At 46.8% G+C, this 22,981-nt stretch overlaps 2 protein-coding genes across 4 annotated transcripts; one reads left to right on the forward strand and one right to left on the reverse strand.

The window, feature by feature from the left end:
* Positions 1-429: 429 nt before the first annotated feature.
* LOC146504531 (porphobilinogen deaminase-like) lies at positions 430-11,897 on the reverse strand. Of its 3 annotated transcripts, XM_085131519.1 has the most exons (16): positions 10,586-10,857; positions 8,516-8,782; positions 6,988-7,301; positions 6,792-6,845; positions 6,481-6,553; positions 5,489-5,538; positions 5,277-5,332; positions 4,889-4,966; positions 4,282-4,359; positions 4,124-4,199; positions 3,580-3,693; positions 3,469-3,507; positions 3,264-3,383; positions 3,114-3,167; positions 2,070-2,156; positions 430-1,988 (listed from the first exon to the last, which is right to left on the reverse strand). In XM_085131519.1, exons 3-16 carry the CDS (start codon positions 7,015-7,017, stop codon positions 1,815-1,817), a joined length of 1,083 nt encoding a protein of 360 aa, XP_084987645.1. In that variant the 5' UTR covers positions 7,018-7,301; positions 8,516-8,782; positions 10,586-10,857; the 3' UTR covers positions 430-1,814. The 3 variants fall into 3 exon arrangements, with proteins under 3 accessions (XP_084987645.1, XP_084987644.1, XP_084987646.1); XM_085131518.1 differs by lacking the exon at positions 10,586-10,857 and adding an exon at positions 11,378-11,897 and having other exon boundaries at positions 6,988-8,782; XM_085131520.1 differs by lacking the exon at positions 6,988-7,301.
* arcn1b (archain 1b) lies at positions 10,994-22,895 on the forward strand. Its single transcript, XM_085131508.1, has 10 exons — positions 10,994-11,150; positions 13,607-13,870; positions 15,053-15,232; positions 15,609-15,814; positions 15,906-16,067; positions 16,816-16,981; positions 17,693-17,840; positions 20,054-20,162; positions 20,263-20,467; positions 21,446-22,895. The coding sequence occupies exons 1-10, from the start codon at positions 11,148-11,150 to the stop codon at positions 21,533-21,535; spliced, it is 1,533 nt and encodes a 510-aa protein (XP_084987634.1). The 5' UTR covers positions 10,994-11,147; the 3' UTR covers positions 21,536-22,895.
* Positions 22,896-22,981: the final 86 nt, after the last annotated feature.

Below are 22,981 nucleotides of genomic sequence, written 5' to 3' on the forward strand. Positions count from 1 at the left end.
GAGCCTTTATGTTGGACTCTCCGTCCACTCGTCACACATGCAGTGGAGATCGTCTGAGTCATGGGTCTTTGTGACCTGCTTGATGATTCATTGACTCTTAATGTAATTTTGGTGAGCCGCTTACTCTTGATAGTTTCCAGGTTTCCTCCACGTGTGGATCCTGGCTCTGACTGTGGGCGTGTACATCCTGTCAGACTGATCAATGTCATCGTGTTCCTGTTTCTTTAGACCGGGCCACAGCACGCCGCTCTGAGGTCGTCACCTTTCCCGTGAGACATTAATAAGACCTGGTCGTGGCTGATAACACTGAACTCGTTACTTTTCCCATTAATAAAGTAACATTTGCATTTCCTCGAGTTATCATTGTCTAATATTAAAACGTACCTGATGATCTGAAATATGCATGATAAAAAAAAAAGGAGCAAATACTTTTTCACAGCACAGTAACTTTATTGCTTCTTGACGACCTTTTGTTTTGAACAGTCGGAGCTGTGGGAAGATTACTGAGTACAACATGTTCTATGTTATAAAGAAGTTAAAGCTGGAAACAAATATGGCTGACGAGACCTCTCGTTGGCTCAGGAGGGTTAAATATAACATATCTATCCATGAACACTGGACATATGATGCAGACTGAAGACTGCTGCGTGTAAGGCAGGCGTGCAGTTTGTAGGCAACATGAGATAATAAGACAAACACTGTAAAATCATTAACACATTGTGATATATGGGGGGGGGGGGGGGGGGGGGGGGGGGCGCTAACCTGACGTCTGTGAGCTGACGAGTGCTGATCAATAAAACCTTGTGTGTGTTTTCAGACACTTAAAGTGATCGTGACAGACTCCATAAATATAACAGAGGTGCTCTAATAATCAATATTACATAATGATCCACAAATATAAGTCAGAACAACGTAACAGGACGAAGGTCGTCACCACAGCGTGAGTCTTCATCGTTACAAACTGGGAACTTTTCTAATCACGTGTTTTCTTGTTGATGATGCGTGTCCAGCTTCGGGGAGTCGCCAGCTGCGCTCACAGGAACGAAGCTCACAGTTCATCCTCATCATCGGCCTCCAGCAGGGAGGCACCGGTCTGAGAGCTCGTACAGGAAGCTTCCTTCAACTTACAGCTCTGCATCACGCCATCGCTGAACGTCGACTTAAATCTCTGACACACATCAGTAAGTATGGATATCAGTGCATCCCTGTGCCAGCAGAGCACTACAAGAGACAACAGTGCATGAAGAATCAGAGCTGCAGTCATATTAAACCCACATGTGCATTACTGCGAGTGTTAAAGGCATCAAAGGTCGACTCCCTGAAGCCCCGTGTGTGGATCAAATATGCTGATGAGCTCGCTCCACAGCTGTCACCTCTTCTGTCGTGACGGCAACAAATGGGTGAGTGAACATAAGCGTGAATTTTGCAGACAGTCCGGCTTAACGAACAGCGCTCGTCACCATCGAGACGAGAAGATGCTGTGAGCTACGACAGCAGATGAAGCGTCTGAGCTTTGGGAACAAATGATTAAAGGCAGAATTTTAGCAGCTGACAGACTGATATCAGCCACACTGCTGCTGTGTTGACAACAATGTCTGAAGGCCACGGCGTGTTTCTTCCTGAACGTGGCTCCATGAGGTTCTCTGCGTGAGAACACAGGAACCGAGACAGCGGGGACTCTCAGCGAGCAGATAATAATGACCCTGACCACAGGTCCTGACCTCACGCAGCAAACAGTCAGCACATCAACATCAGATGGAGCTCAGGTGGCGACCACCTGCATGCTCTGGAGCCCCGCCGTCAGCCAGGAACACCTATCTGGCGTCGTTGAGTTGCCGGGCCACCGTCAGGATCTCCTTGGCTCCTTTGCTGAGCAGTAAGTCGGCCAGGTCGACGCCGAGCTTCTCGGCCTCGTCCTGGACGCCACCTGGGATCTTGTTGGCCGTGACTCCCACTCGCTGGACCTGCTCGTCCACCTTTTCTGAGCTCTGAGGCAGAAACGCACGTTACTATGACAACAGGTTCCTATGTGCAACGACGGTAACGTGGCAGAAACACGCAGCTCTTACCTGGCTCCCCACAGCGATGCTGACCTGCATGGTTTCCTTCAGGCTGTTTGAGCCATCCAGACTGTACACCGCCCCCGTCAGGTACAGCTGGAAACACAGGATGTCTCCGGGTTACTCACACGTTCAGACAGCAAGCTTTTAAGATCAGATCAGAGCAGGCCGCAGAATCAAACAGGACTTGGTTTGTCTCCATACTCATGCGACTACTAATGATTTAAGGATATTGATCAGTCACAGGTAAACTTCTGATTATCGTATCCCTGCATTTATAGTTCAGTCGTCTTGCAGAAGCCTGCTGAGGCCCAGCACGCAGCGCCCATCAGCTGTGACGCACGCAGCGCCCATCAGCTGTGACGCACGCAGCGCCCATCAGCTGTGAAGCACGCAGCGCCCATCAGCTGTGAAGCACGCAGCGCCCATCAGCTGTGAAGCACGCAGCGCCCATCAGCTGTGAAGCACGCCACTGCATCAACAGAACCTGAAACACTGAAGCCACAGCAGTTACAACAGTTTTCTTTGATGAGTTAAGCTGAGCAGGAACCACAGCAGCACACTGTTACGCTGTTTGGTATCATCACTTGTTTATAAGGGCCGATCGTGGCTCAAGAGTTGGGAGTTCGTCTTGTAATTGGAAGGTTGCCGGTTCGAGCCCCGGCTTGGACAGTCTCGGTCGTTGTGTCCTTGGGCAAGACACTTCACTCGTTGCCTACTGGTGGTGGTCAGAGGGCCCGGTGGCGCCAGTGTCCGGCAGCCTTGCCTCTGTCAGTGCGCCCCAGGGCGGCTGTGGCTACAATGTAGCTGCCAGTGTGTGAATGGGTGGATGTGTAAAGCGCTTTGGGGTCCTTAGGGACGAGTAAAGTGCTATACAGGCCATTTATTATTGATACTGTTGTGATACTTGTGTCCATTAGTATAAAATATGAGTGTTTGTCACTTGGTGCCAATAGTCTGTTTGTTGAGACACAGCAGATAAAGTGTGTACATCTGTAGCTAACAAGAGCGCGATGTCTAACAGCGCTGAGCCACAGGCACTAACACTCTCACCTGTGAGTCCTTTACTTGGGTGTGCACAGCCACGGGGACACTACAGCCACCCTCCTGCAAAAATAACACACAAATAAATGAGAGTCATCACAGATTCACACAAAATGAACACAAGTGTGTGTGTGTGTGTGTGTGTGTGTGTGTGTGTACCAGGCGTCTGAGGAAGGCTCTTTCAGCTATGCAGCGCAGCACAGTGTCGGGGTCATGAAGGATGGACACCATCTCTAGGATGTCAGCATCTCTGGCCCGGACCTCCACTGCCAGGGCCCCCTGAAACACACACATGCAGCTTACTGGGAGCCGTGAACAACCACCGTCCTGTGGATTCCTGACCGTTCCACTCGGCGGTTCCTACCTGTCCCACAGCATACATACAGTCTTCGGGCTCCAGGATCTACCAGGGGGAAGAATCACACTGTCAGACTAGAAGTGCCACCCACAGGCGTCATATGAGCACACAGGGTACCTGGCTGATGCGGCGTTCCCAGCCCATCCTCCTGAGGCCGGCGGCGGCTAGGATAATGGCGGCAAAGTCGTTCTTCTCATCCAGCTTCTTCAGCCGTGTATTCAGGTTCCCACGCTGAACACTGCAGCTCAGGAAAAGCCCACCAAACCCAGAAACTGCCCACTCAAAGCCCACTGGATAATGGCCATCATCATCATCATCAACACAGTTTGGGACTGTTAGCAGCTGGATATATTTCCTAAACATCAGCTGATGTTAGCCGCTAGCTTGGCCCTCTGTGTGTGCTTGTTTAGCCCGACTCTGAGTGTTTGTGACCTGCACTCCAGCTTCTGTGATAAAACAGTATCACAGTAACCACACGTGAGAAAATGATCATTTACCCAGAAGATTATGGCTGCTTGTGGTGTCGCAACATCCAGGTAATTATTGTCCTAATGAGCCATCGTGGTGTTGAGACAGCAGTAACTTGTGTGTATGTGGAGCCGGTTTCCTCTGTGCAAACAGCTGATGAACAGGAACAGTGCGGCTGCTCTCAGAAGGATACGATGTCTTTGAAGTCCAGGTGGGGGAATCTCTTCTTCAGCTGAGCAGCTCGGCGCAGCGAGCTGGTGCCAATCACACTGCACAAACCAAGTCGAGCGTTAGACGTGAGAAAGAGTGAGCAGATATAAGAATGCATCGACGAGGTCCCTCTGACTGCACCTGTTCTCGGGCAGCGTGTCCAGAGTCTTCCCTGCATGGCTCGGGTGTAGCACCACTGCATCGTGGGGGTTTTCTCTCCTGTAAGACGCACAGATGACAACGATGCTGCAACGATCTATGACCCCAACCATTATTTGACTTGTACCAACAAAGGACGAGCTGGTGCTCTGCACACTGCGAGGCCCCTGGTACACCTAATCCTCGAAATAACTTGTTTTTCATCGATTTTAGACTGGCACAATGTCACTGCACACACTACACCAGGGCGCCCAGTCCCAGAGTTACCGTCCTGCAGATGCATCTTTGTTCTGACACACCTCTATCAAATGAATGGCTTGTTATCAAACCATTTGATTCGGCTGTGCTGAGTAGGCATGCATCTACAAGCTGCAGGACAGTAGCTCTCGAAGGCTGGGATTGGGCCCCTTGCACTACACCCTTCACCCTGTGAATCAAAAGCATGACGTGGACCCTTGGAGTCATAAAAGGTTATCTAAGAGCAGAACGTATTCGATTACCCGTGTGAAGACCACGAGGTGCCGGGTGTCCTGAAATGGTTCTGAAACGAGTAAATACTGTAAGAGTCAGAAGTGTGTGAGGGACTCACTTCAGCACGGCTCCGATGGTGAACCCCGGGGGCAGAGTGGTGGGAAGGTCTTTGAGGGAGTGAACAACCAGGTCGACCCTGCAGCACACACAGGATACGCACTCGCATGTATGAGCTCCACATTTACGCTTAACCAGAGCCCACCTGCTTCATCTGAGGCTCCTATCACAGTCTGCATGCTCCTGTGACTAACACCACACAGCTTCTCTGTGTTTTCTGTTGCAAAACTCTTGAAACAAGCAGGTTCCTACACTGGTATCAGACTGCTTCTTCTTTTAACCATTAAAATGTGCACATTTTACAGGCTGCTGAGTGACTGTTCGAGCTGAGCTTCTGAAGAAGAGGAAATAGGAAGGAAGTGTGAAGCAGTGTCAGAGGTCACACTTACTCATTCCTCTCCAGGGCGTTCTCCAGCTCTTTGGTGAACAAGCTCTTCTCACCAATCTGCAGGAGACAGACTCCCATTAACTGCTTCACATAAATGTCATAACTCCATGTTTGGTCTGCACTGTTGCTCATGGAGCAGCGCCCTCATGTCAGCGCTGACAGGACTGTGTAGGTGGCAGCAGTCGTGTCCGTGACACTTCCTGAAAGCCTTACCTTTGACAGAGCAGTATCGAGGATTTTGTCTCCTGTTGTTGACATGGCAACTGGAACACAAAAGATTAGATCATGAGACGAGCCGACAGTAACTCAGGCTGCACTTTTCCCACCCTATAAGAAGGGCAGTGAACGCACCGTCAACGGACTGGAAACTAGTAACAAATGTAAAGACACAAAATGTTACCATTAATCCTGTTTGTCTACACAATGGTGCTGTTTAGGAACACGTTTCAAATCCTCAAATTTGAGAACTTTTTTCTGAGCATCAAAAACCTGAAAGTACTGGCTCTCCCTCCTGACAGGGATCCCTGTGAGCATTTGGACATCATGTGAAGCCGTTTTGTTTCTGCTGAACAGCTTTAATGCTTCTTGCAGTGGGAGGATGGACGAAAACAGGAAAAGTAGAGTTGCTGAATTTGGTAGCAGACGTACAGGTGGTGGTATCGATTAATGTGCAGATCCATATACAGACTGCTGCACCTGCTTTGTGTTGGTTGAGTCTCCAGAAAAAGAAAAACCCAGGAGAAAGTACTGAACATGAGAGTGACTGTCTGCAAACACTGAAATACTCTTTTACCTTTTAGTTACTGTTTTCTAAAAAGTTACAATTCCTCTTTATTCCTTTTTATTTTAATCAGGATTAAAAAGAAGAATAAAACTGGCATTTTAAACATGGTAATATTCTGGGCCAATCAAAATCACTATCAGTGCACGCCGCCTTTTAATAGGACTGTTTAATAGAACAGTCGGACTGCTGCTCACGTTCAGTGAGGTTTTTCTGGAAACACGAGGTCACCAGCTGCTTTGAACAAACACAAACTTCAGTGTGTTCAGTGCGGTGAGGATGGCGTGACAGCGTGGACAGATTCTGACTCACTTTTAAGACTTAAGCTGTAAGAACATGTGTGTGATCCATTCACTCTGATCGGGAATAGAAACATGGAGCCAGAGCTACAGACGCTGCACAGACAGAGGCGCTGCCTTCTTACCGATCTCTAAGTGGATGTCAGGGTACAGCTCCTTCAACGTTTCGGCCACGCTGTCCGTCTGGATGCGAGCCAGCTGCAACAGAAGATCAACTCATTGCATTCACACTTATTAAATCAGCAGCACAGAGCAGAAGACCGTTATCATAAAAACACACTCGTCAGGCAGGATTATCTCTGTGGAAAGGAAGTCCAGACGCTTTCAAATCAGATAATTCACAACCGACACTCGAGGATCTGCAAGTTCAGCTTTACATTAGAGTCAAAGCTGCCTGAATTTGAAGCTCCTGATTGGATCATAATGTAACACTCACCTGGCTCTTGCGGGTTCCCACTCGAATGACTCGGCTAACTTTGCCGTTTCCATCCTGTCGGAACATAAAACCAGATCAGCCACAAGATTTTACAAACACTCGCTCGCTTCCAAGATGTATTTGTCATGTGTTCAATCAGCACAACACAGTTTCTGACTTAAAGTACGAATGAATGACCCCTCTCTGCTGGCCTCACCCTGATGTACTTGTAAGGTCCTTCCTCCATGATCCACACTGAGCGTCTGCACTGTAGAGGCTATTGTGTGCGCTGTGTGTCTGGGACTGACTGCTGCGTCCTGGTAAGGAGCTTTGCTGAGGTCATATAGCCTCTTGATACTAAACAGTGTCCTTTCTTACTGGACCCAGCTGACTCCTCCCCCACTAAGGACCTCCACCTCTCTGGTTCTCACAGATAAGTGTGTCTTTTCAATGAGTCCGTTACAAAAGGCAGTTTAGGAGGGTCCTGGTTACAGGGTGTGGTCACAGGGAAGAGTGGGTGGAAACGTTCCTCTTCAAACACAGTTACAGAAATATCCAGATAACACAGCTGGCTGTTTTTAATCAGGGACACACAAGGCTGAACTATGCAAACACTGCTCAGAGTAAAGACTGATCTTAAACGCGTCACTGGAAGTCTTTATTTCTAGTGATCCTGGTCAGACTTGGCCTACAGTTTAATAGCAGTGGCCGAGTAAAACAAGTAATACTTACGGGAGTATTTCTGTATTTGCTAATATGCTGTAGTTTAAACCTAAAAATGCTGTTTAATAAAAATAAATGATAATCTTCAACAGCAGCAGATGTTTGATTTGACTGTTTGTTTTTTGACTAGATGACTTATTTTACACTTTTTAATTATTAATTAAAATAACTGATAATTCACTAATTTCTGTACTCGCTACATGCAGATTACATCGTTAAAATATTATTCTTACTATTAAATCTGAATTATTTGTAACATTTTCTTTCTTTTTACTCATTTATTTTTCACCTGACCCGTGCACGTCTCAGACATAACTCTGGGTATTACGAAGGGTGAAACAAAGACTGGATTTCCAGCCGTCTGTCCGAAAACTGCATCCAAAAATCGATTAATTTGGCATGTTTACTCAGCGCCTTTATAAACATGCCTGTTATCGTGTAGCCGATGTTAGCAGGTGGCAAACATCTATTCGGCACCAGGGACTTAATAGCTAAGTGTCATTTTAATAAAATGCTGAACTTTTAAGTGCGTTCACCTCCAAGTTTATCAACGTAACTCTGAGGCAGGAGCAGAATCAGTGCTGCCCATTTCACGAGGGAGGGATATAAAAGCTAAACAGCTAGCTTAAGTGAACTCAGTATCAGTCTCTGAGTTACTTCAGTCTGAGAGGGGAAACAGTGGCGGTGGGTTTTCGGTGTCAATAGCTAACACGCTGAACTCTAACGTTAGCAAATGAACAAGCAGGCAGCCTGTAAGGTTAGCGTTCAGTGTTTCGGTGTCAGCACTCTATTTGGCGGCCTGCTTCTAACCAGCGCTGATCTTAACGTTTAGCTTTTTACAGCTACTGTCTGTCATGTTTGACACCGCCCCCTGTCCAATAGAGAGCAGAATCCGCAGACCGGCACAAACGTCAGCCAATCAACGAGCCCTACGTGATGACGAAATTTACACACAACGCGTGAACGCTGAACGAGCAGCAAGTCAACCGGGAAAACCTGACAGAACAGTGAAGAAAACCTACCGGAGAACTAGCTTCTTCCGACATGTCGGTGATTCGGTTGACTCCGCCGGTGTTGCACGAATCAGCAGCGTGTTTTTCTGGACACAGAGCCTATTAGAGACACCTAAACTCCAGGATGAACTCCGAGCACTCGTCTCAAACAGCTCCGCGTATGAATGAGCGTGGTGGCTGTGATGTCATCGGACCGGCTAGAGGTCATTTCCTGGTCCCGCCTGTCCTTTCTGCTTCTGCGGGCGTGGGTGCTCACATCCACGACTTCAAGTGTGACTATGTTGGAAGTTTAAAAGAAACAAAATTGTTATTGTTTAAGAAGGGAAAGCGCAATAATTGACTTCCGGCTGCCAGTAGTATTAGAACGATTACTTTAAAAGTTGACGTCTTGTGTCATGTTTTTGTGATCTGACGACGTGGCCATAAAAACCTGTCTGTCAACTTTGGACTTTTATGCCAACTACACACCTGTAGGCTTATCCAGTGAGTCAGTGGATTCACAATGTCGGAGGCAGGACTGGGAGTAAATGTATTACACGCATATTCTTACATTGTTACTGTATAATTTAACGGAACAGTGAAATATCTGTTGATTGAAAAAACCAACATCCTCCGCAGTGAGATAAATACAGGATCGCGCGTGTTCCTCTTCCCTTTGTTTAAATGGCGACACCTAGTGACCTAAATAAGTTACTGCAACACTGTGACGTGTGTAGTTTTTCATGCTAACTATTTCCCCCCTCCCCCTGGGTGAAAGACGCATCGATGTGTTCACACTCCAGTGACGCAATCAGACAGCAGTATGACGTCCAAAGATACTCAGGTATGCAGACTGGAGAAAAGAGCAGGCAAGGATCAAACTACCAACCTGACCAGTAGAGGACCGGCTCTACCGCCCGAGCCACAGGCACCGTGCATGACAAACATATAAACAGTATTCCCATATGAGTGTTGGATTTATGTCCCTAAGAACATTCTGAATATCTTAAAGTGTTCCTGCCACCAGCATCTTGCTTACGTGTGCATTTACATTAAATAAAAAATACTGTCTGCTCAAACTGCAGCACGGTGGTTACTGTTGCCGCACAGCAAGAAGGTCCTGAGTTCAATTCCACCATCAGGTCTTTCTGTGTGGAGTTTGCATGTTCTCCCCGTGTTTGCGTGGGTTCCCTCCGGGTACCCCAGCTTCCTCCCACCATCCAAAGACATGCAGCTTGTGGGGATAGGTTAATTGGATAATCCAAATTGCCACTAGCTGTGAATGTGGGAGTGAATGTGAGTGCGAATGGTTGTCTGTCTCTGTGTGTTGGCCCTGCGACAGACCGGCGACCTGTCCAGGGTGGACCCCGCCTCTCGCCCTATGACAGCTGGGATAGACTCCAGCACCCCCACGACCCTGAAAAGGAGAAGCGGAAGCGACTGGATGGATGCTCAAACTGTCTGCTTAAAATGTTCTACCTCATCTATAAGCTATCAAACCCATTATTTTCCATAAAATAAAATATTTCCTGCTACACGCATCCCCCATGCAAATAAAGAAGTCTGTATTCTTTTGACTACATGATCAAAATATTAACATACTAATTAATATAAAATATAAGTGTATATTATTATGTTAATATTAACCAAATAAAACATGCTAATGCAAGGCAATTTTCTTCTTCTGTATGTTTAATAATTTATTAATTATCTCCAGTAATTAATCTTCTGTCTGGGCATTAATCCCACAGTCCAAAGACATGCACAGGTTAGTTTAATTAGATAACTCTTTATTGTCCATGCACAGTCACACCTGCTAACAGGAAGTTGGAAATTGATTGTACGTGTGAATGTTGTCTGTGTGTGTGTTAGCCCTGTGACAGGGTACCCTCACCCATCAGAACTGGAATAAGCTCCAGCTAGTCGTGGAACTGGATAAGTAGTTAATGTTTACTTTTCTTTCTTTGATAATAATAATAATAATAAACATAAACAGAATTCAACATTTTTGTAACTTAAACTTAAAAGACAAAATTAAATTCCATAATATATCTGACTTTGTTAAAGTGCAACATGTTAGTTACATTCCTCACAGCTCACCCATCGTTAGTTCACATCACGGATACACAGATGGTGGTGGAGAGCGCTGCCTGCACTGTGAGGACTGTAGCATATCATTCTTTTTACACGACCCCCTGTGTGCTCTGTGGGTGAAGACATTTTCATCCGGAGACCAGCCCCATCAGACGTGAAATGCGATCAGAACTACTCTGACAACCTCTGAATAATATTTATGTTTGCCAGGTTATCGATACGCTGATAAACGTTAAAAGTAATCGCGTGGAGGTAATTTGTGGTCAGTAGTCAGAAGTCTAAAGAAGAAGAAGAAACGCCTGGTGGAAGTAATCTGAGTAACTTCTTTATGCAACAAGGCCAACATTTGGGGGCCCACGTCATTGGTTTCCTCGGTGGGCTGATCCAGCGCGGCTCTTCCGGTGGAGACGTGGCTCTGTGCTGCTGCCATATTGACGCTAACTAGCTAACAATCACACAACTAGAAGTCAGCTGTATATTCGCACCTTGCTATTCCAGAGGGACGAGGAATCACCAAAGCAAGAAACGTGAGAGACTGACGACCGTCGTGCCGTAGAGAGAGACCACAATGGTGAGTGACAGTCGAAAGTGACCATTATTTCCCTGCCTTTTATCGGGCCTAGCAGCTATCATAACATTGGCTAGTAGCTAAAGCTAGTTATGAGCAAACTAGCTTCTCCCCCCTCATGAAGGAAAGAAGACAATTAATAAACGGTGCTTTTTTTATCGGAGCCACAGTGATAGCGACATGTTCAGGTGCTAAAATCGAGTAAATGAGTCGTCAAAGTTGAATTTCACCTGAGTGAAGCGCTTTGGCTGTGCAGTCCGTGCTGACGTGAACTAGCTTTGCGGGCTAGCGCTAGTTGTCTCCTGTCAGTAGCCGGATCCGTGCAACCACTGCCCGCTGTCAGATTGTAATAAGCCAGGTTAAACCGACCCGGCTCTGCGACATACCCCAACTATACATACAACTGTGTTATTATAGTTAGCTAGTGTCGATGACTTCGATAACCAAAGTTGCTGCGCGTCTTTATCGAGTTCACGTCGGTGCGATCGGGTCTTCCATTTCTATTGTCAACGTGTAATCAATGCAGTTCCTCCATTCATTTAGCACAGCCACGTAAAGCGTCCGTTTATGTCAACCGTTGTTATACTCATTATATTAAACGACCCCTGATTCTTTTATAAGATCGTTTTCCGTCGTGCTAACATCTGCACCAGTAAGACACGCTCACCTAAGAGAAAGGCAAACAGTTCATGTGCATTTAGTAATGTCCTCAAACAACTACAGCCGTGTGTAATCAGGAGAGCACCAATATATCAAACGACAAGTACTCTTGTCTGGTTTTTCTGACTTCACTGTATCGGCTAAGTATCAGAATCAGCTGATATGGTCCTACCTGAGTCTAGGCCACATCAGGTTAGCATTAGCTAATGGCTGACTTAGACTTCTACAGTGGATATTTGAAGAGCCAACGATGTAACCTATGCAAGTGCAATCTTATCAGCATTTGTGTGCTGGTGCATTTTCTGCTAATTACATTGTGCTCGTTTCCTGGGTTTTAAGCTCGCGGCTCTCCAATGGGACCAATTCAATTCAATTCAATTTTATTTATATAGCGCCAAATCACAACAAATGTCGCCTCAAGGCGCTTCATAAGTGTCTTGAGGCTTATGAAGCCTCAAGACACTTATGTCTTGACTTCTACAGTTCTACAGTCCAGTGTTGGACTGTAGAACTGCTTTGAAATTCATATGAGCTGTTCGCACTAAAGTAAAAAATTAACATCACTTCATCCAGATACCCTCTCGGCACCAGCTACAAGGCCGGAGCTGAACAAAACACCCTGATAACGACTGTGTTGAGTCTGTTCCTCCCGTTCCATGCAAGCCCACCTGGGTTGGCTGGAAGACTGTTTACTTAGCCTGGCAGGGCGAAGGACACTGTCTCAGCTGAACTATGGACACGCACACACATACATATACTGATACTGATAAGCACTCACTGACGCATCACCCTCCCTACCCCGGATCCAACGCCACCTCCAACGCTTACCTCCCCTCTGATGTGGACATCGGGTCAGTTGGAGGCGCAGTCGAAAGATTGCAGCAGTCCCAGATCAGATGTACACACTGGAACTCTTTCCGATGTTGCTGTCTGTGTTTATTGTGCTATGGTGTGTTGATATCTGTGCATTCCTGTATTATCCTTCTGTGTTACACATTTCGATGTTTTTTTTCCTCGCTACCTAGCCTGACCTGTCTCCCCAATGTGATGTTTGTGTATTGTATGTACGGTCGGCAAGGTCTGTCATCTCGGTTGTGGGCAAAAGACCTGCAACTGACAAATAAAGGCTATCTCATCATCATCATCATCATCTCATTATATGCAGCGTCACCTATGACGAAAGCAAATAAGACTTTTTGCTCTGAGTCTCCACTCTTCAATGTGAAGCTTTTCCACTTCTTTGTACATTTCCTCATGTTCACTCTGATAGTTTTGTCAATCTTCCTCCTGTAATTTGGTGAAATGTGTGTTCTTATTTACTGTGATTATTATTCCTTATATGTAGATGATGATTGATAAATCAAATCAAAGACTACAGCAAAAAGTAGAGAAATTCACAGGAGGGATCGGTGGTATTGAACAGTCACAGTAGTTTCTGGCTGTGTCAACGTGACGTGGTGTTACATTTTTAGGCAGGAGCACATCAGGTTAAGATGTAGGGTTTCCAAGTAGTTTGCAGTCACAGTGTACCTATGTTGTAGATTTCCTGCTGATGAATGAATCCTCAGTAAGTGTGATGGAGATCTGCAGTAGTGTAAACAGTTCTGTTTTTTTGTTGTTTAGTTTTTTCTTGTTTCTTTGGAATAAAAGAAGAAAATATTACATTAAAAAAAATTGAATGTTGACATTTGCTGACCTCCCTGTTGTTATTATATTATAGATGTTGGTCCGATTATTGCATCTTTAGTTGTAATAGTTCAGGTCTGTGGGAAACTAAAGTAGTCCTCTGTACCCCTCAGGTGCTGTTGGCAGCGGCGGTGTGCACCAAGGCCGGCAAGGCCATCGTATCACGGCAGTTTGTGGAAATGACCCGGACACGGATTGAGGGTCTCCTAGCTGCGTTTCCTAAACTGATGAACACGGGCAAGCAGCACACCTTTGTGGAAACAGACAGCGTTCGCTATGTGTACCAGCCGCTGGAGAAGCTCTACATGGTCCTCATCACCACCAAGAACAGCAACATCCTGGAGGACCTGGAGACACTCAGACTGTTTTCCCGCGTGGTAAGCGCACACAGGCAGGCTTGGATAGGCTGTGATGAACAAAGGGTGATCTCACTGTAAAAAGATGACTAGCTAACAGCATGTAAATCACAAACATTAGCCGATGAGCATACCTTGGGTAATCCTCACACCCAAAATAACTCATATTCACATAATGGGCTCAATATTTTATCCATTATGGCCTGAAATCAGTCACCGAGCCCATAAACTCACCAGCTAAGTGTTTACCTGGAGATGCCCCCTGGTGGCCGCTGAAAAGAAAGCAAAGAAAGATTACAGACTTCTCTTTGTTGCTTTCCCACAGTTGTTTGTAGTTGGGCTTGAAAGGCACGTTTGTCTCGAATTAATGAAGAAAGAAAAAATTCTAATGACTGAAATGATGCTAAAGTGCGAGAAGCTGAAATGTGAGGTGGAGCGATGCTTTTGCTGAAGTCAACGGTGTTAGGCTGTTAATGCAATACGACCAACGTTTGTATTGCAGTAGATGTGAAGAGTCAGGCATTTAAAACATTTAAAATACAGTTTTAAAAACACTGCATGTACAAACCAGGAACAAAAATAATAAAAAGTAATATATTGAAGTCCTCACGTTAAAACTGCCCTCAGCAAGCAGCTGCTCTAATCGGTGTTACTGCATAACGAGACTCAAAGCTCCTCTGAAGCTCTAAACACTAAATAACAGCAGAGGACAAAACACTGAAGATGTCTTTGTAGCCTAGCAACAACACGTGTAGGAAAAAGCGTGAGTGTGAGTCCACGTTTCCTCCCAGTGCAGGAAGCACTGCCTGTGGACACACAGCATTACGCCACATTCTCTTATTCATCACTGTGTTTAAAAGGCCACTGTGGGCCTTGTTTACCTACAGTTACTGTCTATTGCAGCATAACTAAGGGAGGATTCAGGGTCACCTGGTCCAGCCATAACTATATGCTTTAGCAAAAAGGAAAGTTTGAAGCCTAATCTTGAAAGTAGAGATAGCGTCTGTCTCCTGAATCCAAACTGGAAGCTGGTTCCACAGAAGAGGGGCCTGAAAACTGAAGGCTCTGCCTCCCATTCTACTTTTAAATACTCTAATGGTGTTAGTAAAGTCTGTCAGCAAGAACGAGGCTACAGTGGTGCCTGATGTGTCCTTATTGTATCCTTATCTATTAGTTTAAATGAATCGCTCCCTTCTGTTCCAGATCCCAGAGTACTGTCGTGTGCTGGAGGAGAGTGAGATATCGGAGCACTGTTTTGACCTGATCTTCGCCTTCGATGAGATCGTTGCACTGGGCTACAGAGAGAACGTCAACTTGGCTCAGATCCGCACCTTCACAGAGATGGACTCCCACGAGGAGAAGGTGTTCCGCGCCGTCAGGGAGGTGAGATGTGGCTCCGCCTACCTCGTTGGATTCCTGTTGAATTATTCAGGCAAATTAGAAAGAAGCACATGGAAAGTTATATTACACAATTATTATTTGTCTTTTAAAAGAAACAAAATGCAACGATTGGAGTTTAGTGATGATTTTCAAAGCTTAATAGAAGGAGGGAGATGAAGGAGAATATGAGACGTACACACTGAACAGGTTAAGCAAAGTGTGATGAACCCACAGGGTTGACAGCACAGCTGCACTGTCAGTATTTAAAATTTAACAGTCTTATATTTCCCCCCCTTCAGAGTAACCGTCAGCTGTCGTGCTGTGACTGTATCAGCGCTGCTCTTCTGATCCCTGCTCACTTTGTTTTGTAATCCTACAGACTCAGGAGCGCGAGGCCAAGGCAGAGATGAGGAGGAAGGCCAAGGAACTGCAGCAGGCCAGGAGGGACGCTGAGCGCTCCGGGAAGAAGGTGCCAGCTTTTGGCGGGTTTGGCAGCGCTGGCATGACCAGTGTGTCCTCGGGGACCATCATCACAGACACCATCATCGAGCCAGAGAAGCCCAAGATCACAGCGGCTCCAGTCAGGTACAACAAGTTTGTATGGGAAGATGTTGTTGTGTTTGCACAAACAGTGGACTGATCAGGCTGACGGGACATCGTGTTTGTTTCTGTTCAGACCAAGTGGACCCAGTAAGGCTCTGAAACTGGGGGCTAAAGGGAAAGAGGTGGACAATTTTGTTGACAAGCTCAAGTCTGAGGGTGAAACCATCATGCCCACCACAGGAAAGAGGGGATCCGATGTTTCGAAAGCTCTGCCACCACCAGTCAACATGGAGAGGTACGTCCTCATTCAGTGCTGTGTATTCCTCTGGGACTGTTTTCATCAGGCTGCAGTGACAACATCTGAGCTGTGATCACGACACATTCATTTACTTATTCTTCTCATTTGTGGCAATCCGATACTTTTACCTTAAATATACAAGTTTCCCTGTTAAAGTCAAATAACAGAAGGATAAAGGATGATGTCATTACAGGTCGAGCTTGGCATCAGTGCGCCCTAACCTAGTTATAAAACTGTACATTAATTAATCCCCTGCTTTAATGCACCACCCAGTTAGTGACACAAAACAAACACACCCACAGTGTGACGGGCGCGTGCCGGGTACGGGCGCGTGCCGGGTACGGGCGCGTGCCGGGTACGGGCGCGTGCCGGGTGCGGGCGCGTGCCGGGTGCGGGCGCGTGCCGGGTACGGGCGCGTGCCGGGTGCGGTTAACAGGCTCATAGATGTCTCTCAGTGGATCCTAGCTGTATTCTAACTTAATTCTAACATTGTAACAATGTAACATTTTCATAAGTGAGGCTTTTTAATTTGTAACAAAGTGTCCAACAGTGCAGCACGCCACACAAACAGGCTGCTTACAGCCAGGTGAAGAAAACGGATGGTTACACATCTCCTGTTTCTGAGCGCATGTGTGCATGCGTGTGTGTGTCTCACTGGTGTAACTTCAGCTTCATGCTAAGATTCAGTCACAGGGTCATCTCAGTGCTGCTTTCTTAAAGTGTGTGTGGGTGATTTGGCCTGCAGTGTGCATCTGCGTGTGGAGGAGAAGATCACATTGACCTGTGGCCGTGATGGCGGCCTACAGAACATGGAGGTGCTGGGTATGGTGACGCTTCGAGTCACAGACGACAAATATGGACGCATCCGCCTGATTATCAATAACAATGATGGCAAAGGATTGCAACTGCAGGTTGGTTTATCACACACACACACGTGTGCAGCAGACAGTGCTACACTGTGTACGTTATGTTAAACACGTAACTCAGTAACTCAGTTTTATTTACATTTGTTTTTAACCGTAATCGTAATTTTGAAGTGCGTTTGGATTTCAGCTGTGTTCCTGAACGTTGAAGCTACAGTTATATGATGAATCTATATACTCTCAGTCCAGACTGTCAGCTTTCATTTTACACGCTCAGCTGTTGAATAATCACACACGGTCCCCTACTTACAGGGGCTCAAACGCAATCCAACAAACAAAGATAATTATTATGTTTTAAGAAATATTTCTGTGAAAGCACACAAACTATGTTAAACGCTGTCAAGAGCATGCCAGAGCAGCAGGTGGCGATATAACCCCACATTCAGAAAACACAGAGTAAGCAGTGTAGTGTTAACAATGAGATGAAGGCAGACACAGCAGTGTCGACAGGTAAACACAGAAATTCCTTTCAGGTTTGGATGACTGCATGTTTTTGGTTTACAGCAGCTTGCAAAAGCAAATGTCCCTCTTCAAATCAATTCCAAAGACTTAAGCTCTTTATTTTGTTAAGAAATAATGAAATAGTAATAAGAGCGTAAGCCTCTGAGTGAGTCTGTTTAAAGTGACCCAGGCTGTTTTGCTGTGATGTTTGACAGTAAAAGATCTTTATTGACACGCGTCTCGCCCTCTGTTTCTTAGACACATCCTAATGTGGACAAGAAGTTGTTCACAGCTGAGTCTGTGATTGGCCTGAAGAACCCGGAGAAGTCCTTCCCTCTTAACAATGATGTGGGTGTGCTGAAGTGGAGACTACAAACCACAGACGAGTCCCTCATACCTCTAACCAGTACGTGCTGATGTCTGCAGCTCCTGTCCTCTTTAAGAAAGCACGCTGACAGTGGTAGTGATGTTTGTTTCCCACAGCACAGGATGGCATCTGTAGACAGTGTTTAGCCTTCCATGTGGGCCCAGTCTGAGCTATTCGGCTTGATGCATGACAAATACAAGCGTCGCATATCCTCAGTGAAGAAGTTAAACTAGCACGCTGTGATTTAGTTAGCTGAGTAGCTGCATAATGATTTCATTAGATAATGGGAGCCTTGATGTTAGATGGCTGTGTGGGAAATGTTGAAGATTATTATCATTACTGGCATGGCTGTAATACTGCAGTAAATATTGCACTGCAACCTGACCGACTCTTCCTCCTCACTGCAACCTGACCGACTCTTCTTCCTCACTGCAACCCGACCGGCTCTTCCTCCTCACTGCAACCCGACCGACTCTTCCTCCTCACTGCAACCTGACCGACTCTTCCTCCTCACTGCAACCTGACCGACTCTTCCTCCTCACTGTAACCTGACCGGCTCTTCCTCCTCACTCTAACCTGACCGACTCTTCCTCCTCACTGTAACCTGACCGACTCTTCCTCCTCACTCTAACCTGACCGACTCTTCCTCCTCACTGCAACCTGACCGAGTCTTCCTCCTCACTGCAACCTGACCGACTCTTCCTCCTCACTGCAACCCGACCGACTCTTCCTCCTCACTGCAACCTGACCGACTCTTCCTCCTCACTGCAACCTGACCGACTCTTCCTCCTCACTGCAACCCGACCTACTCTTCCTCCTCACTGCAACCTGACCGACTCTTCCTCCTCACTGTAACCTGACCGGCTCTTCCTCCTCACTCTAACCTGACCGACTCTTCCTCCTCACTGTAACCTGACCGACTCTTCCTCCTCACTCTAACCTGACCGACTCTTCCTCCTCACTGCAACCTGACCGACTCTTCCTCCTCACTGCAACCTGACCGACTCTTCCTCCTCACTGTAACCTGACCGGCTCTTCCTCCTCACTCTAACCTGACCGACTCTTCCTCCTCACTGTAACCTGACCGACTCTTCCTCCTCACTGCAACCTGACCGACTCTTCCTCCTTACTGTAACCTGACCGACTCTTCCTCCTCACTCTAACCTGACCGACTCTTCCTCCTCACTGTAACCTGACCGACTCTTTCGCCTCCCTGTAACCTGACCGGCTCTTCCGCCTCCCTGTAACCTGACCGGCGCTTCCTCCTCACTCTAACCTGACCGACTCTTCCTCCTCACTGCAACCTGACCGACTCTTCCTCCTCACTGCAACCCGACCGACTCTTCCTCCTCACTGTAACCTGACCGACTCTTCCGCCTCCCTGTAACCTGACCGGCTCTTCCGCCTCCCTGTAACCTGACCGGCTCTTCCGCCTCACTCTAACCTGACCGACTCTTCCTCCTCACTGCAACCTGACCGACTCTTCCTCCTCACTGCAACCCGACCGACTCTTCCTCCTCACTCTAACCTGACCGGCTCTTCCGCCTCCCTGTAACCTGACCGACTCTTCCTCCTCACTGTAACCCGACCGACTCTTCCTCCTTACTGTAACCTGACCGACTCTTCCTCCTCACTCTAACCTGACCGACTCTTCCTCCTCACTGTAACCTGACCGACTCTTCCGCCTCCCTGTAACCTGACCGGCTCTTCCTCCTCACTGTAACCTGACCGACTCTTCCTCCTCACTGTAACCTGACCGACTCTTCCTCCTCACTGTAACCTGACCGACTCTTCCGCCTCCCTGTAACCTGACCGGCTCTTCCTCCTCACTGTAACCCGACCGACTCTTCCTCCTCACTCTAACCTGACCGACTCTTCCGCCTCCCTGTAACCTGACCGGCTCTTCTGCCTCCCTGTAACCTGACCGGCTCTTCCGCCTCCCTGTAACCTGACCGGCTCTTCCTCCTCACTCTAACCTGACCAACTCTTCCTCCTCACTGCAACCTGACCGACTCTTCCTCCTCACTGTAACCTGACCGACTCTTCCTCCTCCCTGTAACCCGACCGACTCTTCCTCCTCACTCTAACCTGACCAACTCTTCCTCCTCCCTGTAACCCGACCGACTCTTCCTCTTCACTCTAACCTGACCGACTCTTCCGCCTCCCTCTAACCTGACCGACTCTTCCTCCTCACTGCAACCTGACCGACTCTTCCTCCTCACTGCAACCTGACCGGCTCTTCCTCCTCACAGTAAACTGCTGGCCGTCAGAGAGTGGGACTGGCTGTGATGTCAACATTGAATATGAGCTGCAGGAGGAGAACCTTGAGCTCAATGACGTGGTCATCAGCATCCCTGTACCGTACGTACTTATTCACAAACTGTGTATAAGAAGAAAAGCATGTTACTCTGTTACATCCCTGTCAGTCCTGTGTATGACCGACATTCCCGGTGCTCCTCAGGTCTGGAGTGGGAGCTCCGGTGATCGGTGATCTGGATGGAGAGTACAAACACGACAGCAGGCGAAACATCCTCGAGTGGTGCCTACCTGTCATTGATGCCAACAACAAGACGGGCAGCCTGGAATTCAGCGTCGCTGGGCAGCCCAATGACTTCTTTCCTGTCAGCGTGTCCTTTGTGTCTAAGCGCAACTACTGCGACATCCAGGTGGGTTGCTTATGATGGAGTCTCAGTGTGAGGGACAGAAGCTCTGTTTAACTGAGGAGCACATTTCCACAGAAGATCTTCGGTTCTCTAAAGTGAATCGGCCTTTAGTTTAATACGTGACAAACGTCAGTAACTTCATAATTCAGTTTTATTTATATAGAAGCAAAGAACAAGTCACCTCAGGGTGCTTTTAAAGTAAAGAGCCTATAATAATACGGAGAATACCCCAACAATCACTGTGCTGTGAGCAAACGCTTGGACAGTTGGAAGGGAAAACTCCCTTCAAACAGGAAGAAACCTCCAGCAGACCCGGGCTCAGGGAGCAGCGGCCATCTGCCGCGAGTGGGTGGGGGTGAGGGGAGGAAGATGGGACAAAAGACGCTGTGGAAGAGATTATTAATAACTGGGACTGAGTGGCCCTGGGATTTGGGACAAAACACGTTGTCCACTTAAGACTGTTTTATTACATAATAATGCAGGCTAATGTTAGCCAAAAGCTAACGTTAGCCAACAGCTAACAGGCTAATGTTAGCCAACAGCTAACGTTAGCTAACATTAGCCTGTTAGCTGTTGGCTAATGTTAGCCAACAGCTAACGTTAGCTAACATTAGCCTGTTAGCTGTTGGCTAATGTTAGCCAACAGCTAACGTTGGCTAACATTAGCCTGTTAGCTGTTGGCTAATGTTAGCCAACAGCTAACGTTAGCTAACATTAGCCAACAGCTAACAGGCTAATGTTAGCTAACGTTAGCTGTTGGCTAACATTAGCCTGCCCCAAAAAGTCACTCTGTGGTTTTTGTTTGCTTGTAACTAAAGAAACAAAACAATCCAAGTTTTCAGTGGATCAAAAAGCTGAATGGATGTTTAAGAGGCCACAGAGTGTGGCGTGAGCTTAAAATGCAGATGACAGTGCTGTGTGTTCGTCCCTGTGATAGACGGAGTAGCTGCTGCTAACAGACTCATGTTTCTCTGTCCACAGGTTACCAAAGTGACTCACGTAGACGGCGACAGCTCCATTAGATTCTCTTCAGAAACCTCCTTTGTCGTCGACAAATATGAAATCCTGTAAACCCGTTCAAAGAAAAAAATTGAAAAAAGAAAATCACCAACAAAAAAAAGTCTAAATCTATGCTTCACAGAAAGATTGAAGATCTCTCGCCTGCCCACCCTGCATACTCTATGAGACTGTGAACATCAACAGGACTCAGTCAGCCCTGGGGCGAGGCCTCTTCCTGTGGTGGAGCGTAGCAGCGGTGGTGTATTTATATGTTTGTATGAGAGGATCATCTATATATAGAGTTAATTGAACCGGCGCACACACACACACACACACACACACACACAGAGCAAACTTGTGTCCGCCAAGCAGAACTGTAAATGGGACAAAGTAGAGGATGACTGCAGGGGTGCAGGAGAGCCTAGCGGTCAGGTAAACCCTGGCGGTCGACCGGGCCACGACACTGAGCGCTGGTAGTTTAACTGCCCACCCTGGTGTTCATGCATCCTCCACAACGCTCGCTCGCCTGGGTTCTCGCTCTCTTTCTTTTCACGTTTTCTAAACTGCAGAATAGTAGCTGTCTCAGTCGTTATAAGCCTGACTTTGTTTAATCACTAAACTGTTGTGATCTGATCTCTTGGTATCGTTCTTCATTCTTCTTTTGTTTCTCGTGCTTTGAATTTTGTTTCTGTCCACGTGATTAAAAGGAAAACATGGCTGTACTCAGTATGTCGCCTGTACTGTGTGAGGTCATCATCAGCAAAGTTCTCCTTTTATGTTTAACGTGGATACATTTTTTACTGTTTGCTGTATGTTTTTGATTGTTTGCCACTAATCTGAAGATCGACAGTAAAGACAGGATTTTGTGAGGGACTCTTGGCTGCGCTGTTACCAAACAGTAAATACATCTGACTGTTGATCTGGAGAAAATGGGTTCTTTGTTTTGTTTTTTATGGTAACACCATTACAGCCACTCCTTATTTTGTCAAGAACAGACTGTGTTAACCTCTGGTCCATTTAAGTCCAGCTCTCAGCATCAGATATCCAAAAACAGGACTTTGAAGAAAAGCCCAGAAACAACATCCCAGCCCCTAATCTACCATCCCACAGGAGCGCTCACATCTCCGTGGGAGTGGGTGCAGGTTGGCACGCACAGATCAGAGGCTGCCCGTCACTGCGCTCACATCCCAGCTCAGCTCTTCTGTTCTCACAGTCATCCTTTACTTTATTATAATGAGTTTGTCTTTCATGGGTTTTTTCCTTTTCCCCACATTTGTACTCACCAAATTGTCGCAGTGGTTTCGTAGACGTGAGGTGGAAGTTGACGACACGAGCGTTTTTAACTACATTACTGAAGGGGAATCTTGACATTCCAGTGTACAATTAGAAAAGAAGAATCTTTAATGGAATAAAATGTATTATGGAAAATGTACGTCTGACTTGGGTTTTTGTTTCAGTGGGCCTGTCATAGGTCATTGTGTAATTGTTGTGTTTTTGCGTTACATGAAGAAATTGTAT

This window comes from Neolamprologus multifasciatus, chromosome 14 (assembly GCF_963576455.1).
Source record: "Neolamprologus multifasciatus chromosome 14, fNeoMul1.2, whole genome shotgun sequence".
Lineage (NCBI taxonomy): Eukaryota > Metazoa > Chordata > Actinopteri > Cichliformes > Cichlidae > Neolamprologus > Neolamprologus multifasciatus.